At 44.0% G+C, this 18,992-nt stretch overlaps 1 protein-coding gene across 6 annotated transcripts in view; it reads right to left on the reverse strand.

Annotated features, from left to right (window-relative positions):
- Positions 1 to 18,992, reverse strand: part of NINL (ninein like) — a 133,998-nt gene that overhangs the window by 56,454 nt on the left and 58,552 nt on the right. For 5 of the 6 annotated variants that reach the window (XM_017862788.1, XM_017862782.1, XM_017862784.1 and 2 more), the window contains 3 exons: positions 12,188 to 12,378; positions 3,501 to 3,597; positions 1,003 to 1,175 (listed from right to left, as the gene is read on the reverse strand). In XM_017862788.1, coding sequence (XP_017718277.1) covers positions 1,003 to 1,175; positions 3,501 to 3,597; positions 12,188 to 12,367 — 450 coding nt within the window. In that variant the 5' untranslated portion in view covers positions 12,368 to 12,378. Of the gene's footprint in view, positions 1 to 1,002; positions 1,176 to 3,500; positions 3,598 to 12,187; positions 12,379 to 18,992 lie in introns of those variants that run through there. The other variant, XM_017862785.1, reaches the window with a different exon arrangement.

Raw genomic sequence — 18,992 nt, forward strand, 5'->3', positions numbered from 1 at the left:
CAATGAAGATCCACCACAAGGAGCAGATTCACTATCTCTCCATCCCTGAGGCCCAAATTTTTAAAACAGAACGAAAAAGGAATATTCTGGATTTACTGGCATCGCCTAGATGTCACATGCCCCTGAGAAAAGAGACTCTAAGATTTAAATATATTTTGGTTGTTTTTCCTCTTTGCCTCCACAAATGGTGAAGACAAATGGTAAACAAGTCCACCTGGGGCCCCGACCTAAGAAGGAGGTGCTCCTGATGGAGACCCACCTGGCAGAAGCTGACGGTACAGAGAGCGGGAACCAGGAACCTTTTGGAATCCTTGAAAATGGTTCGACCCAGTCCATGATTAACTTACAAGCTGCGGACCTGCCCCATGGACATATTTCTTAACATGAAGCCCCACGAGACTCTGGCAGCCATCTCCTGGGCCCATCCCCCTCTCACTGCGTGACCCCTGCATACCAGCCACCTGCAGCAAATGACCCAGGGAGCCTGGGGGACAGGGAGGCAACTTCCAAGGCCCCAGGAGGCATTGGCTCATACAGGCCAGTTGTAAGTGCTGGGCCTCAGTATTACTAAGTGCTCAAGATAGGTAGGGCTGGGGGTTGACACACTCACACTCCTGACCTCCAGGCTGTTTCAAAAAGGCATCTTCCCTTTTCTACTCTTGCACGTTGACCCTTCACTCCCACGAAGCCATAAACATTGCCTTCTAGAGTTGGTGGTGGTATCGGGGAAAAAGAGATATTGTACACAAAGGATTGATGCACGAATTCTCTATTGCACCAATTCAGGAGAGAATCCTGTGGCCAGGACTGTCCTGAAGACAACCAGACCCAATTTAAATGAAATGGCATTCCCCAAAGTGACCAAGCTTCTGGTGACTCAAGGTGCCTGAGAGTGCCCTGTCCTCCCTACATCTTGTGATCACGTGCTACAAACAGGGATGAAAGGAAGCATTTGTTATTCCCAACACTGGGCAGCTGGGGTGGGAGAGGGGCCTGACCCACCTCCACGCTCTCCAGAGACGCTGAGCGCCAGAGCTGACTTTTCAGGCTGGCCTGGGTTTGCTGCTCGGGCACATGTCTGGCTTCTGTGGCAGTGTCACATAGCTCGGGCCGGCTCCGACGGCCGTACCACTTAGAACCATTCACATACTTTGGAGGGATGGCACTGGAGGCAGCTGGAAAGAAAACAGGAAATTTGGAGGGGGTCCTTTATAGCAGTTATGGGCCCGTGCAGGCCAGCAGATACGCTCTGAGAAGATGCACACTCAGCACTGAGTGCGCCTCCCAAACACGCACTGCTCTGCACATAGAAGCATCTGGAAAGACCCGAGAAACAGTGAACAACGGCAATTCTACGACCTTGGTTGGGAGACTGAGAAAGCAAGGGTGGGGAGAGGAGGACTTTCCCCTAAACTCTATCTGCTATGTACACTTTTTCAAGCATATTTTGCTTTTATGTAATGAAAAACTAATAGGAAATCTAGCTATCTATGCAAAGGACCAACAAAACCTCCAAAAATCCAAGAACATATACACCTGACTCTCAGTAACGTGACTGAACACGCTAAATGTCAACTGACATTTCAGGCAGCTGACAATAACGCAGGGCGACCAGAATATCTCTCACCCCACTGGGACAGAGTCATCATGGGCCTGATTAACAATCACTCCAAGACAGCAGGCACCATCAAGGACTGGCCTAGCACACTCTCACCAGAACGGTCTGAGCATATGGGAGGTTAATATGGTTTGGATCTGTGTCTCCACCCAAATCTCATGTCAAATTGTAATTGTCAGCGTTGGAGGAGGGGTCTGGTGGGAGGTGATTGGATCACGCAGGTGGATTTCCCAATTGCTGTTCTCATGATAGTGAGTTCTCATGAGATCTGGTTGTTTAAAAGTGTGTAGCACCTTCCCCTGCTCTCTCTTCCTCCTTCTCCATTCATGTAAGACATGCCTGCTTCCCCTTCACCTTCTGCCATGATTGTGTATTTCCTGAGGCATCCCCAGCCAGGCCTCCTACACAGTCTGAGGAACTGTGAGTCAATTAAAACTCTTCTTTAAAAATAAATTACCGAGTCTCAGGTAGTTCCTTATAGCAATGTGAAAACAGACTAATACAGAAAATTGGCACCAGGAGCGGAGCATTGCTACAAAGATACATGAAAATGTGGAAGCAGCTTTGGAATTGGATAACAGGCAGAAGTCGGGACAGTTTGGAGGGCTTAGAAGAAGACAGGAATATGTGGGAAAGTTTGTAACCTTCTAGAGACATGTTAAACTGATGTGACCAAAATGCTAATAGTGATATGGACAATGAAGTCCTGACTGCAGCAGTCTCAAATGGAGATAAGGAGCATACTGGGAACTGGAAAAAGGTCACACTTGCTATGCTTTAGCAAAGAGCCTAGTGGCATTTTGCCTCTGCCCTAGAGATCTGTGAAACTTTGAACTTGAGAGAAATGATTTAGAGTATCTGGTGGAAGAAATTTCTAAGCAGCAAGGCATTCAAGATGTGCCCTGGCTACTTCTAACAGCATATGCTTATATTCATGAGCAAAGAGATGATCTGCAACTAAAATTTATATTTAAAAGGGAAGCAAAGTGTGAAAATTTGGAAAATTTGCAGCCTGGTCATGTGGTAGAAAAGAAAAATCCATTTTCAGGGGAGGAAGGAACTCAAGCCAACTTCTCTTCTCACCTGGGGCCTCAGTTCCTCATCTGAATAACTGGTATGGTAAGTAATGCCACAGGATTTCCATGAGGGTTAATTGGACTCTTTGTAAACATACACAAAGCTCAATGCCATATGCTCACACAGAAAACCTCTGTGTGAGCCTGGTCCCTTCCGCTTTCCCGTCCTCTGCCCCAAACCCTGTGACAGCCTTATCTACTGCCACACACCCCTCCTGACCAGGACATCCTGCTGTGAGACACGAGGGAAGCGCTCCCTCTGTGACACACCAATCAATACTACAAACACAGCACCCCTGCAAAAGGGAAAGAGCCACCCCCATTTCACACCCTCCTGACATGGGGCCATCTGCAACCAAGAAGCAGGCCACCACGACCTCAACACTCCAGGCCTGGCAGCTCTCCCGCTGACCTCGCCCACAGCCTGTTACCATCCTGGCACCTTGAGGCTGAAACCAAGGCCAGGTGGCTTTCCCCAAGGATGCCACTTCCACTTAGGGACGTAGCCTGTGTCCCAGCAGCCCTGTCCCTGTAACAGGATTCTGATCACTTACATCAGCACAGTGCAGTGTCATCATCCACGGCGGGCACAGTACGCATTATTATATGACACCATTTCACAAATAAACAAAGGAAGAAAAAAAATCAAGTGTTTTTTCCAAGTCCATATACCTTGTGGGTGACAGAAAGTAAGGTAGAATTCAGTTTTCAGAACTGCTGAATTCTTTCATTAGAATATCACACTCCAAAAGTTAACAAACAAATAATGAAAATAAAATATGGCCAATAGGATTAAATCCTCTTACCTGATTCCAAAGAACTACTGTCTTCATCTGAGGGGCGAACATCAGCATTTGATGACAACACAGCCACAAAACCTTCCTTAAATTCCTCAAAGTTAACCTGGGTGAATTGAAGGTGACAGAGGACAATGTCACTTTCAACAGATCACACATTTCATAAGCGAATCTTTTGCATTTTCTCTCAGATAAAAACATATTATTATTGCCTTTTAGAACAAGAACAGTCATGTTTTCAAATATTTACTTAAGATTTTTAAAAATAGAAGAGCATGGTAAGGAAAGTAAAAGTGGACCATAATCCTACCACCAAATAAACACTATCAACAATTTTGTAAATCAAACAACATAATTAGGAAAGAGGGATCTGATGACCACGAAACGTTACACGTAAGGTGAACGCCCCCATGGTGTCCCCAACGCCGCCAGCACTGCAGAAGGCCTCTCCACCACGACCCTTCCCCCTACATCTCCTGAACCTTACCCTGACTTTTATGGTGACAGCTTCCTTGCTTTTCTAGACCTCATTTGCATGCATGCCTGAAGCTTAGTTTCATTTAGCTTCTCTGTGTCCTTAGAGGCTTTGCTATGGTACCCACCTGAGGAGGGGATTGCTGGGCCACAGAATGTGCCAATAGGGCATATTCCCTTGGTGAACTGAACCTTTTATTATAATAAAATGCTCACACTCTTTAATTCAGTAAAGCTTTTCATCATAAAGTCCATTTTCTCTTTTATCCAAAAACTACCCCAGCTTTCTTTTGGTCAGTATTTACACGATATCTTTTTATTGAACTTTTAATTCCAATTTTTTATATCCTTATGTTTTAGATATGTCTCTTATGAATGGTAACAGTTGGATTTTGTCCAATCTGACAAACTTTATCCTTCAACTTAAATATGTAATCTAATTACATTTAACATGATTACTGATTTACTAGATTTAAATTGACTATTTTGCTTTCTGCTTTCAATTTGACTTGCTTGCTTTTTCTCTCCCTTCCCCCACCCCGCCTTTGGATTCACTATTTTAGGATTTCACTTTTCTCTTATTAATTTAGATGTTATGGCCAGGCATGGTGGCTCATGTCTGTAACCCCAGCAATTTGGGAGGCTAAGGCAGGTGGATCACGTGAGGTCAGGAGTTCAAGACCAGCCTGGCCAATATGGTGAGACCCCATCTCTACTAAAAATACAAAAATTAGCCAGGCATGCTGGCGTGTGCCTGTAATCCTAGCTACTTGAGGCTGAGGCAGAAGAATCACTTGAACCCAAGAGGCGGAGGTTGCAGTGAGCCGAGATAGCGCCACTGCACTCCAACCTGGGCAACAGAGCGAGACCGTCTCAAAAAAAAAAAAAGTTATATAGTCTATTTCCACTTTTCTACTGATTACCCTAAAATTACAACATCCATGCTTAGTTTACCAAAGTTGACTATTAATCAATACTTTTACCCTCTTCTATGACAATATAAAGCCAGTGAAATATATTAGCTCCAGTTACCACACTCCTGACTTCAATGCCTTTGTTATCACATATTTTATTTCTATATGTTTTAAAGCCTCACAAAACACTATTTTTGGTTTTATATAATGTTCATTTAGAATTATCCACATACTTATTCTCTTTTTCTTCTTGCATTTCTGACTTTCCATCTGGAATAATTTTCCAACTATTTAAAATACATCCTTTAGAACTTTGTTTTTCTTGAATATGCTAGTGCCAATTTTTTGGTCTAACATGTTTTTATTTTACATTAATTCTTTTTTTAACAAAGAAATCATTTATAACTTATAAATTATCCTTTTAGAATAGTGGAAATGACTCTGCTGTTCATTCAAACAGAATGGATAAACAAATTGATACAAGCATAGTCATACAATGAAATACATGACAATGAAAAAGAACAAACCACCAATAGACACAGTAACATGAATGTATCTCAGAGGCATACTATTAAGTAAAGAAGCCAGAGAATGGCCGGGTGTGGTGGCTCATGCCTGTAATCCCACTGTAATCCCAGCACTTTGGGAGGCAGAGGCAGGGTGATTGCTTGAGCTCAGGAGTTGGAGACCAGCCTGGGCAACATAGTGAACCCTCATCTCTACAAAAAAGCACAATAATTAGCCAGGCATGGTGGTGCATGCCTGTAGACCCAGCTACCTGGGGGGCTGAGGCAGGAAGACTGCTTGAGCTCAGGAGGTCAAGGCTACAGTGAGCTAAGATCATGCCTGGGTGACAAAGTGAGACCCTGTCTCAAAAAAAAAAAAAGAGAAAAAAAAAGAAAAAAAAAAGTCTGAGAGTATGTACTGAGTATGTGCTGTATTAAAATACAGAATTTATATAAAATTCAGAAACAGGCAAAAAAAAAAAAAAAAAAATCTATGGTGTTGGTGTCCAGACAGTGGTTAACCTTTGGTAGCAGAGGAACCAAAAAGACATGATGAGGGATAAGGGTGTGATGGTTACAAAGGTGCACTCAGTTTGGAATATTCACTGACCTTGTACACTTGGAAACATGCTCTTTTCTGTAGGTACGTTTCAGTGAAAGTCACACAGAAAGAAATCAACAGAAGGGCTATTAGGTTGGTCAAAATATCACCACTAAGTGTTGGAAAAGAAGGTTTGGGGTCATAGGTCCAAGTAGGCTTCCAAAATCTGGCCAAGAATTTGCATGAGCACATCTCTGTTGCTGCCATTGAATGCAAAATGCGGCTGTTTCTTTGCAGACACCTCTGCCTGGGACACACATGTATTACTATCTGAATTAAATTATACATGCATTTACTTATTTTCTGCCCCCCAGTTAAAATGTGAGCTCACTTTAGCAGCATGTAGTAGGGACTCAACAAGTATTTATTGGGTGTCTTTGCCTCTATATCTTTTCACTGCTAACCAGAACTCTCCTTCTCATAGAGGCATTCTTTCACCTTTATTCTTAAAGGTTATTTTTACTCGGTATGAAATTCAGGTTGGCAGTCATTTTCTTCTAGCATATTGGAGATATCTTTCTACTGTCTTCTGACTTCTACTGTTACATTAGAGAAAGCAATGGTCAATCTAACTATGGCTCACTTTTAGGATATGTCTTTTCTCTAGCTTCCCTTTTAAAATTATTAAACTTTTCATCTTGAGATCATTATAGATCCACATGCAGTTGTAAGAAAAATGCAAAGATATCCTGTGTACCCACTTCTGGCTGTTTTTAAGATATTCTCTCTGGCTTCGTTTTCCTTCAGTTTCACATAGTATGCCAGATATAGAAGTCTCTTTATCCTGCTTGGAATTCCACGGGCTTTTAGAATCCCAAGAAGTATGTTTCATCTGTCCTGAAAATGTTTTAGCTATTACTTCTTCACATAATGCCCCTCCAGCACTCACTTGTTTCCTCCTGGGACTCCAGTTAAAGGGATGCTGGACTTTCTCACACCATCTGTACCACCTCTTTTTATATCTTCATGCTGTATTCTGGATGACTCCAGTTAATGAATGGTTTCTTCAGCTGTGTCTAATCTGCTCTTAAATGCTTCTATTTAAATTTTGGTGATCATACTTTTCAATTCTAGACATTTTATTTGGTTCATTGTTCAGATTTGTTACTTCACTTTTTAGAGTTCTTATAGATATTTTTGAAGCTTTAAAAAAATCTCTAATATAGTAACCATAGTTGTTTTATATTTTGTGTCCAACAATTCTAATATCTCACATCTTTGTGGGTCTGCTTCCATTGTCAGTTCTGCTGGTTCTTGCTCATCCTGTCTTGTTTCTTTGCCCAGTTATCCTTTATCGTATGCTGGTCATTGTATTTGGCTATTATTTAGGAAAAATTTCAGATTTGGGATGATGGCATTTTTATTGTTTGCTTTGGCTAGGTGCCTATCCATGCAGTGCCAGTAATCTAAGTGCAGGATTTGAGATTATCTAGTGTACTGAGGGATATAAGATCAGACCACAAAGCAGTATAATGACTGACTGCAATTCATCTTTACCATACAGGTCTTACCCTTCAGGATTCTTCCTTAAATTTGGGGTTGGTTTGCCAACCCTGGGTTTCTACTTGAAATGAGTCCAGGTTTTGACATATGTTTCTGGGGCCCTTTGAGGTCCTCAAAGCCACAGATCAATTTCTCAGTTGCTTACTTAAAAATCACAAAATATTCTCAAGGAAAATGGGCTTTTGTGTGCTAACCTTACCTCTCTGGGTACTTAATTTACTACACTTTTTTTTTGTTTGTTTCTGAGACAAGATCTCACTCTATCACCAAGCTGGAGGGCAATGGGCACGATCATAGCTCACTGCAGCCTCAGTCTCCCAAGCTCAAGTGATCTTCCACCTTGGCCTCCTGAGTAGCTGGGTCTACATGTGTGTACCACCCCGCCCCCCAGCTAATTGTTTTTTATTTTTAGTAGAGATAAAGTCTGGCCATGTTGGCCAGACTGGTCTTAAACTCCTGAGCTCAAGTAATTCTCCTGCCTTGGCCTGCCAAAGTACTGGGATTATAGACCTAAGCCACCATGCCCAGCCTATCACAGATTTTTTGACTAGCAAATTCTGATTTATTTGCTCTTTACTGTTTTCAAAATATTTGTTTTTATTATTTTGTTCAGTTTTTCTAGTAGTCCTCCTTGAAAGCATGGCCTGAGTTAGCTCACTTGCCACTATCAGAACATCTGAACTACTTCTTCCTTTTTTTAGGGCTGCAAAAGATTTCAACAAATGGAGCTACCAGGATTATGTAAACAATCCCATACTGAAAAAGCTGTTTCCAAATTTTTCCTGTCTGAATGAATGCTAGAATGCATCCCTTGAATGCATGTCATTTCACAGGAAGATAGAAACTGTGAGTCTTTCCTCCTTGCATCCCTAGCATCTGGTGTTGCCTAGCACATAATAAGTCCCCCAGAAATAGTTGTCAAATACTAGACAAATAATGAAATTGCAATTTCGCTCGTTCTAATCACAGATTCTTTTGTGTTGTTGGTAATAATTACCAGCTGACTTTCTTCCATCCATCAAAGAGCAGTGGGATCAGATGGCCCAGTCTGGTGTCACTTCAGTCTGACACCATCTTGACCACACTTGTTTGTTTTCTTATGTCCTTCTTTACACTTCACAAAAGGCAAGCAGCAACCGCATATATTCAGGTATTATACCAATAAGATACACCATCCCATCTCCGCATGATCTCAGACTCACTCACCACAAAGTAAAGGGGCTGGAATGTGTGATCTAGAGGTACTTTCATCTTCAAATTACAATTGTCCCTCAGTATCCCTGGGGGATTGATTCCAGGACCCTTGGCAGATACCAAACTCCACAGATGCTCAAGTCCCTTGTATAAAATGTAGTATTTGCATATAACCTACGCACATCCTCCTGTATATTTTAAATTAGCTCTAGATTACTTTACAATAGCCAGTACAATGTAAATACTATGTAAATAGTTGTTAGGCTGCATTGTTTAGGAAATAGTGAGAAGAAAAAGGTTTGTACCTGTTCAATACAGATATGACCATCTTTTTTTTCTCTGAATATATATATATATGAGACAACATTATATATATACATATACATATATATATGAGACAGGGTCTCATGCTGCTGCACAGGCTGGAGTGCAGTGACACAATCACACCTCACTACAGCCTCAAACTCCTGGGCTCAAGCAATCCTCCCAGCTCAGACTCACAGTCGCTGGAATTACAGGTGCATGCCACCACACCCAGCTACCTTTAAGATTTTTCTGTAGAGACGAGGTCTCACTCTGTTGCCCAAGCTAATCTTGAACTCCTAGACTTAAGCAATCCTCTCACTTGGCCTCCCAAAGTGCTGGGATTACATGTGTGAGCCACCGCACCTGGCCTGTTTCATTTTTACAAGATTTCTGTATCAGTAACATTTATATAATATCATATATGTGAATTACTACAAGGACTGGATATGTAGTATTGGTTTGTTTGTTTGTTTTTTGAGATGGAGTCTTGCTCTGTCGCCCAGGCTGGGCGTGATGCAATGGCGTGATCCTGGTTCACCGCAACCTCCACCTCCTGGTTCAAGCGATTCTCCTGCCTCAGCCTCCTGAGTAGCTGGGATTACAGGTGCGCGCCACCACGCCCAGCTAATTTTGTATTTTCAGTAGACACAGGGTTTCACCACATTGGTTAGGCTGGTCTCCAACTCCCGAACTCGTGATCCGCCCGCCTTGGCCTTCCAAAGTGCTGGGACGACAGGCGTGAGCCACTGCACTTGACCTGGATGTGTAGTATTTGAATCGAAAAGCCAATCCATTCTCCTGGACAAAGAGTTTATCTTGGTTTTCTTGGAGACTCCCTGAAATCTCTACCACTGGGTTTCTTGTAGAGAAGTGGGGACACCTATATGGATATTTCTGGCTTGATACCACTTCCCTTAAATCTCTGTATGATGTTCCACCTACAGGGGCTGTGGGAACTCTGCCCTGTCTGTGGGACGAAGCAGAGAAGCAAGCAGAGCCTGAAAAGAAAAATCGTCCACCATGACCAACCATCTCCGAGGAGATAGGATCAAGGGACAGGCAGGGAGAGGTGAGCGCTAGGCACTTACAGTGTTGGCAGGGTGCTCTCAAAATGTTACAGAGAGAAGAGAAAGATAACGTCAGAGCACAGTCAAGAGCACTAGTGCAAACAAAGTTACTTCTTAATTTATCTAACATCTGACTTGCTTTCTGGGAACAGAAAATTATGGCTGTAGGAGGGGATGGAGCTGGGACAGACAGACGGACGATGGCCGGACATGCATGGCTATCCCAGGGTGAGCTGTGTCAGAAAGGGCCCAGCTCCTGTCACTGCTGTGGTACCCAACTTTCTTGTCATCCCCTCCTCACAAACATGAGAAGCCTCAAGCCTCCTGAAGGAAATTCCGTCTCAGATGAGCCGCTTTTCAGGACGCGTGTGACAGGGTTCAAGTCAGAAATCTCACATAACCCAAGCGAATTTTCCTCCTTGCTGATGCTCTAATACTAATCATGGTTATTCTATCACAATTGGATGTTTCTGTCTTGTATCATTCCTATAAATATAAAATGAAGAAAGCCTTGGGAATGACATGGCTTATTCAATCAGCAGAGCCTGCAATCCGAACGTGGACTCAAAAGTTACTCTTCTGGTTTTGAATTTTCCAAAGTTTAATTTCCAAATTCTTGATTTTTCAAAAATATCAATTCAGCAAGACACAGACTCAAATTAAAAAATATATATATATAAAAACTGGACCATCTGTCTGTATTACTTAAATAACCAGAGCGCTGATTTTTCACCAATGTGCCTTTTGCTCATCTATGTCCCAAATACACTTCCAGGTGATAGCAAGAGAGGCTAGATCATTATCTATCAATAACACATTTGCCCTCTTAAGCGCATTAAAAAAGGCAGGAATAGAAAACAAAGTCAGAGAAAGGACATGAATTTGCCTGAGGAGAGCTCCTTATGAGGGAGGCACAGTGGCCTGCTGACAGGGCAGGTGAGGCTTCCTTGAGGAACTAACAAGAGGTCGGATTCACCCGGACTCTCTACTAGGCCAGCAGTGAGTGGTTCTTTTCTTCATTTGTTTTGGCCCAAGGGACATTTCAGGAAAATTTACTGGCTGGTTTTTTCCCCCCATTCAAAATAAAAATACTGGCAGGTGTGGTGGCTCACACTTGTAATCATAGCACTTTGGAAGGCCAAGGCAGGTGGATCGCTAGAGCTCAGGCGTTTGAGACCAGCCTGTATAGCATGGCAAAACCCCATCTCTACAAAAAAAATACAAAAATTAGCCGGGTGTGATGGCGCAGGTGTGTAGTCCCAGCTACTTGGGGGACTGAGGCAGGAGGATCACTTGAGCCTGGGAGGTGAAGGCTGCAGTGAGCCGAGATGGCTCCACTACACTCCAGCCTGGATGACAAAGTGAGACTGTCTCAAAAAAACAAACAAAAAGAAAATACTGAGTCTTGTAGAAAAAATATTACTCCTTCATAGTTAAGATGACCAACAAGATAAGGCACTGCTGTTAGCACTAACATCCAGGCACGTTTAAGAAGTAGGAACGGGGAGGTGCTTTTTAGCGTTTTGATCATGAAAGCAGGTTGCAGTCTAGGACCAAGATTCCCATTCTAGATGATCTTGACCTTCTGATAGAAAAGAACCCTCCAATTTCACATTTTCTATCTGGCCTAGATGAAATTATGGGATACTTTTGGACATGGGTATCCTTCATTCTTTCAACAGCAGCTTGCAATTGTTTTGTCCAACTCCTAGATGCACTTCAAACTGTGAAATTGTATAAGACAATCTGCCTTCAAGAGACTGTGACACTCTCTCTGATTACCAGTGTGAGCTGCTCGCAGGCCCAACCCATGTGGTCTTTGTGAGCCACACACCACTGGCCCATACCAAACCCCTTCACCATTCTGCCCCTGTGACAAACCACTAAAATATCTTTCTGGAAAAACAAAACCAAACCTCTGGAAATTACCACATTAAAAACAAGTAATCTTAAGAAACCACTTTCTACAATGTAGAATTTCCATAGAGGGAAAAACTAGTATACTGTTCCGTTTGCTAATAACTTTCCTTTGACACTTGTATCCTCATTCAGCTGATACTTATCAAATGCCCATAGGAGCCAACGACAGACCCCTGTGCTTTCCTTTACAACAATGAAGTCCGACACTCACCCTGGCGAAATGATCGTTTCGGAGAAGTGTCTGCAGCAGGACAGGTAGCTGCTGCTCCAGGTGAAGTTTAAGGCAGAGCTGGGTCAGCTCCTGGCGGCCCAGAAAGCCGGTCCCTGTGGTGTCACAGCTGCTGTAGACTTCCCTGAGCTGCGAGACATAGTGGTTCTCTTCTTCATCCATCCCATAGCAAGCTGGCAGTGTGCAAGGGAAGAAGAAAACATCAGGACACTTTCCCGCCTCCCCTCCCATTCCCACACTGCCGGTGAGTGCCGAGCTACGTAGTCCAGGCAGGGGCAGGAGCTGGCATGTGGGGAAGGCACCAGGGACCCTTGCAGGGCCAAGCACAGTGGCAGGACTGAGCTCCACCCTTGCAGGAGAGGCCAGAGCAGGTTAACAGGGAGTGAGGATAAAAAGTCCTTCAGTCGTCAGTCACAAGAACTAGAATTTCTTTGTTGTATGAAAAATATCCATTAGGCCAGGTAATCCCAACACTTTGGGAGACAAAGGTGGGAGGACTGCTTGAACCCAGGAGTTCAAGGGTGCAGTGGACTGTGACAGTGCCACTGTTCTCCAGCCTGGGCAGCAGAGTGAAACCCTATCTCAAAAAGGAAACTATTACAGAATAACTAGAAAATAGAGATATGTAGTATAAAGAACACTAAAACCATCAAAATTCCACTACCATATAAAACACTACTATTAATATTTTGACCAGCATACAATCTAATTTTTTTGTTGGGGGGAGACAGGGTCTTGCTCTATTGCCCAGGCTGGAGTGCAGTGGCGCAATCTCAGCTCGCTGCAACCTCTGCCTCCTGGGTTGAAGTGATTCTCCTGCCACAACCTCACAAGTAGCTGGGACTACAGGTGCATGCCACCACTCCTGGCTAATTTTTGTATTTTTACCAAAGATGAGGTTTCACCATGTGGACAGGCTGGTCTTGAACTCTTGACCTCAAGTGATTGCCTGCCTTGGCCTCCCAAAGTGCTGGGATTACAGGTGTGAGCCACCACATGCAGCCCGGATTAATTTTTCTGTATACATGTACAAATGTAGTTTTTTTCCTTACAAGGTTTTCTTTTTTGTAGTAAAAGGCAGTAAAATTTTACTAAATTGTACTAAATAAAAGTGCTTACAATAAGGAAAAAAAGGAAACTCCAATAAAATATACAGAGGATGTTAATAAATAACAAAAGAAATATATATAATTAAGAACCATCTAAAAATGCTCAAATTAAAACCAAGATATGCTATTTGTAACTGTCAAATTATCAAGATTAAAAATCCTGGATGCCTATTGTAAGCAGGGGATCTCGCCCACTGCTAGAGGAAGGAATTGGCAAACATTTCTGGGGGTACTTTGTCTGTATATGAAGAATACTTAAAATATTAACTGTCCTAGTATCTCACTTACATGAAATTCCTTATATTTAAGAAAACAGAGCTACAGACAAAAATGTGAGTTCATCAGAATATTATTTATATAAGAACAGGAAAGAAAATAACCTAAAATATCCAACAGAAGAATAGTTTGTCAAATTATTGTGTATTTATATGACAGAATATTAAACAGTCTTGAAATTCACATCTATTTATTTTTGATTGTTTAGAGACAGGGTCTCACTCTGTCACCCAGCCTGGAGTGCAGTGGCACAATCATAGCTCACTGTAACCTTGAACTCCTGGGCCCAAGAGATCCTTTTGCCTCAGCCTTTCAAGTAGCTGGGACTATGGATGCATACCACCGTGCCCAGCTAATTTATTTAAAATTTTTTTTTACCAAGATGGGAGTCTCACTATGTTACCCAGGCGGGTCTCAAACTCCTGGACTCAGTGATCCCTTGCTGTGGCCTCTCAAAGTGCTGGGATTACAAAGTGTAAGCCACTGCACCCAGTCGAAAATCACATTTCTGAAAAATATTCAATAGCATGGGCAGTGTAGAAGAATAAAAACTTTATCATAATAATAATAACTAATATACTTACTGGTCAATTTACATATAATAATTCATTTATGCCTTATAACAATTCTACCAAGAAGTTTCTGCAACTTTCTGGAGGAAAATATATTTTTAAAAAGGGGAAAAAAGGCCGGGCGCGGTGGCTCAAGCCTGTAATCTCAGCACTTTGGGAGGCCGAGACGGGCGCATCACGAGGTCAGGAGATCGAGACCATCCTGGCTAACACGGTGAAACCCCGTCTCTACTAAAAAAGACAAAATAAAAATTAGCTGGGCATGGTGGCGGGCGCCTGTAGTCCCAGCTGCTCGGGAGGCTGAGGCAGGAGAATGGCGTGAACCTGGGAGGCAGAGCTTGCAGTGAGCCGAGATCCGGCCACTGCACTCCAGCCTGGGCGACAGAGCAAGACTCCGTCTCAAAAAAAAAAAGAAAAAAAAAAGGGGAAAAAAATACACCAAAATGGTAAGAAATGCTTTCATTGGCCCGGGCGCAGTAGCTCACGTCTGTAATCCCAGCACTTTGGGAGGCTGAGGCAGGTGGATCACAAGGTCAGGAGATCGAGACCATCCTGGCCAACATGGTGAAACCCTGTCTCTACTAAAAATACAAAAAAAAATTAGCTGGGCGTGGTGGCGGGCACCTGTAGTCCCAGCTACTCAGGAGGCTGAGGCAGGAGAATGGCGTGAACCCAGGAGGCGGAGCTTGCAGTGAGCCGAGATCGCGCCACCGCACTCCAGCCTGGGCAACAGAGCGAGACGCCATCTCAAAAAAAAATAAATAAAACTAAGAAATGCTTTCATGGTATTACACATTTATATTTCCTATGTTGTATATTTTATATCTCTCAAAATTTTAGAACAAGTAGAACACTTTAGTAACTAGAAAATGTTACTAAAACATAAAAAACATTAAGGCCTAAAGATATTCAGATAAACCACATAAAACCACCAATATTAGGCCATCATACTGACCCACAAAAATGGCGATTTCATATGGTTCAGCCTATAAGGTAGGCACAAGAACTAAGGAACAATTCTAAAAAACAGAAAATATAAGCAAACAACAAGATGAAAAGTCCTTCAAGCTCATTCATAATCAAGTAATTCGTAAACATGAAACAATGAAGCAACATCCCTTTCCAGTAAGGCACAGCACAGTAAATGCCAGTTCTATATAGATGTCACTTTAATGTGGTGGGTAGCATTTACTTGCCATCATCCACATGGAGTAGGGAGGTCGGAGTCAGAAGAAGAATGTATGAGGAGTTGAAAATCTGTTCAGATCAACTCCCCAGTGGAAAATGTGCATGCTCCTCATCTTACTCAGGAAAATAATATAATCAATGATATAAAAATTAACGTTGGCCAGGTACGGTGGTGTGAGCCTGTGGTCTCAGCTTCTCAGGAGGCTAAGGCAGGAGGATAACTTGAGCCCAGGATTCAAGGATGCAGTGAGCCGTGATCACACCACTGCACTCTAGCCTGGGTGACAGAGCAAGATCCTGTCTCTTAAAAAAAAAAAATTAATTAGAATCTTCATGGTGACATTAAATTGATTGTAGAAAGTAAACACAGCTGACCTTTTAATTAAACACCTGTTGATAAGCTGTAAAAACAGCCAGTATCTACACTGAGAATGAACAAACCGGTTCATAGTTTCAGACGGCATGCAGGTGAAAATGATAATCTGCTCAGCATCTGCAAGGGCCTGCCCCATCTGCTAATCAAATTACTCAACCCTTCTCAGACAGGAGTACAGAGAAGTTCAGACAGGGCGAACAGGAGTGAACTGTGAACATCTGCCTCCTCTTTCAGACTGTTTTGAGATGGTAACAAAGAAAATGGACAGAAAACCATAAATGATAAATCAGAAAGCAAACTAAGCCCAGGCAACATGGTGAGACCCCATCTCTACAAAAAATAGAACTAGCCGGGTGTGGTGGTGCATGCCTGTAGTCCCAGCCACTTGGGAGACTTAGGTAGGAGGATCACCTAGAGGCCAGGAAGTTGAGGCTGCAGTGAGCTGTGATAGTGCCACTGCACTCCAGCCTCAGCAACAGAGCCAGACCTTGTCTCAAAAAAAAAAGAAAAAGAAAGAAATGAAAAAGAAAGACAAGTGGTAAAATTCAGAATGTGAAAGGCAGGGAAGGGGAGAGAGGGCAGAGTGGCTGGTGGAAGGACCCCAGGCGAAGGTGAGCAGGATGCCTTCAGGGTTCACCCAGCCCACCAGGGCCCAATTTCCAGCCCTTTCCTGTGTCTCCAAGAATCATGAAAAAATCTGTTTTGAAAATTCCTCCACTTTTTTTCTATTTTATGTTTAGTTGTAACCAATTCAACCATTTAAAGTATATAAAATAAAGAAAACAAAATAAGCCTGTCCCTCTACCCTCCCTGCTTCCCAGAAGAATCACTGCTTGGAACGCAGGCTTTGAGATCATTTCTACGACTCTAGAACAGATGGGCGGTGAGGCACACGCACGTACATAACACACAGACACACATGTATATACATACTTATGTATAATAAGTATAACACTGAATACATTATTTTCCAACTTGTTTTGAAACTTGCACTGAGAGATCGTTCCCTGTCTCCCCTATTTTAAAAAATACAATGCGCTCTTGTGTGCAGGGCTGTAACATGATGTATCTAAAGTATTCTCAGAGAGAGACGGGCAAATCCAGGGTTTTCCCTTACATCACCTCCTGCTTGTATGGACATATGTAATCTGAGGGGTAGGGGAGAAGACAAAACCTCCTGCATCAAACACCCCTGCTCCTTCCTCTTTGTGAGCTCTGAAAGGCGTGAACCAACCACTATTTCCTCCTGACCATGCCCCACAGGCCATGCCTTTGGGAAGGTCCAGGAGTGCTTCCCAAACAGCCAGGCTTGGAGGAAACATGCGGCTGGGCTGTTTTCCCAACGTCAGAGGGTAAAATAGGGATCTCTTCATCTCCTGGCTGTGGGCAAGTCCTAAGCCAGCCGGGGGTGCCTGGCCTTGGCTCTCAGCTCTCCCTATACCACAGCTATTTTTACTACACAGGAGAAGGCACAAAATGGGGACTCAAAGTTCTTTCTCATGGGCATCTTTCCCTTTCTAAACAAGATGGGGAAAGTCTCAAATTGGGGTCTGCAGAGCCCTGGCTGCCCCTAGAAGGACAGCTCTATGTGTGGCCAGGTCTGGCCCATGACACTGCCAACCCCCTGTGGAACTAAGAGAAGCACAAAAAAAGGAAAGACCCTGCCACGGCTGGGACTGCAGGGGCAGCAAGGCTGGAGAATGAGCTCCTTCCCCGCCACCTACAGCAGCCGGGCCTGCCGGTCCCTTCCATGTATGGGGCTCTCAGGAGGCCCCAGCCACATCGCTTCCCTTCCTCCCAGAGCCCCAGATTCACGTTTATGAGGCTGGGTTGGGATTTCCAGAAGAGGGAAGCAGCTTCAATTCCCATATGACTACGAGTAAGGCATCCACAGGAGGGCTGGCCAGCAGGGCCGGCGTGTGGGAAAGAGCGGTCCCCTCTGGCCCTGTCTTCGCGGGCTCATGGCACAGGCAGTAGGGCAAGCCCACCCATCTGACCAGCCAGCCCCCAAGCGGACCTGCAGCTCTGCCTCACCATCCCCACGTGAGCAGGGAAGTACAGGCAGCCCCTGCGCCTTCTCAAGGCTGCACCGAGCCTTCTCAAGCCCATGGCTGAGTTACTGAGCATTCAGAGCTGCCCCTCTCCTCTCCTCTCCCTCACTCCTGTGTCTCAGACTCTGCCCAGAGAGCAGGTGCTTCACCTACTGGTGAGTCAGGTGTGGGCAAACAGGTGAGTCAGACACAGCAGGTCTACAAACCAGTCAAAGACCTTTCTGTGACAATTCACCAGCACGTGGCCTAATCCCCATCCAAGACAACATCCAGCCACATTTTCAAAATAAAGGAAACGAGGAGGTACTGTCTCTATTCGCATACACCCAATAGAACTTGTCCTCCCCTCACCCCAGGAAGAGGGCCGAAGCATCTTTCTGTAGTCTCTCAAATACCCCATGACCAACCTTAGCAAATGAGGCAGTTGGAAACCCTGGTCAGGAAAGCTTAGAAAAACCCCAACGCTCCACAGAAGACTGCATTCACCTGGAAAGCGGCCTGGCTCAGCCACATAGGAACCTTGCTGCAAAGAGGCTGGCCACTTCAAGGGGCTGCCCGGGGATCCAAGAGCCCCAGAACACAGCCCAGGCGACAAGACAGCAGACAAGCCATGAACCCTGCGGAACTGTGGAGGGTCTCAGAAGCAGTGGAGCAGCCTGAAGGTGGGGCTCAGAATTCCAGCGTTCACACACCCTCCACTCCCTGGAGTCTGGAGCCGGTGATGCAAGGAGGATGTGGGAGAGGAGAATAATGAAGGGGCTGAGCCCAACACACACACGCGCGCACTCAGAGAAACTGCACTACCCACAGGAGACAGGAAAGCCACTTTAGCCACAGAAGGAGAGAGGAAAGCCACTTCAGCCAGGAAACAAGACTGCTGGGCAAAAAGAACGATCCAATACCAAGGGAGGTTTCCTGGACACTAACATGTTACAGTGGCAAAACAGATGTCAACAGCAGGATCAGAAGACAAGGAAAGCTCCTATCAAGTGTATCTAAACAATAAAGATAAAAAATGAGAGAGAAAAAAAGGGAAATTAAAAATCAATTCCATACATTAGTCAAATCAGTGTGGTCCCAGCATAAGCAGACATAGACCCATGGCACAGAAAACAGACCCCAGAAATCAACCCCTATGCATACCGTCAAATGATCTTCAACAAGGGTGTCAAGACCACAAAAACGGTAAAAAGACTGTCTCTCCAATAAATGCTG

The sequence above is a fragment of the Rhinopithecus bieti genome, unplaced genomic scaffold (genome assembly GCF_001698545.2).
Source record: "Rhinopithecus bieti isolate Rb0 unplaced genomic scaffold, ASM169854v2 scaffold_66136, whole genome shotgun sequence".
NCBI lineage: Eukaryota > Metazoa > Chordata > Mammalia > Primates > Cercopithecidae > Rhinopithecus > Rhinopithecus bieti.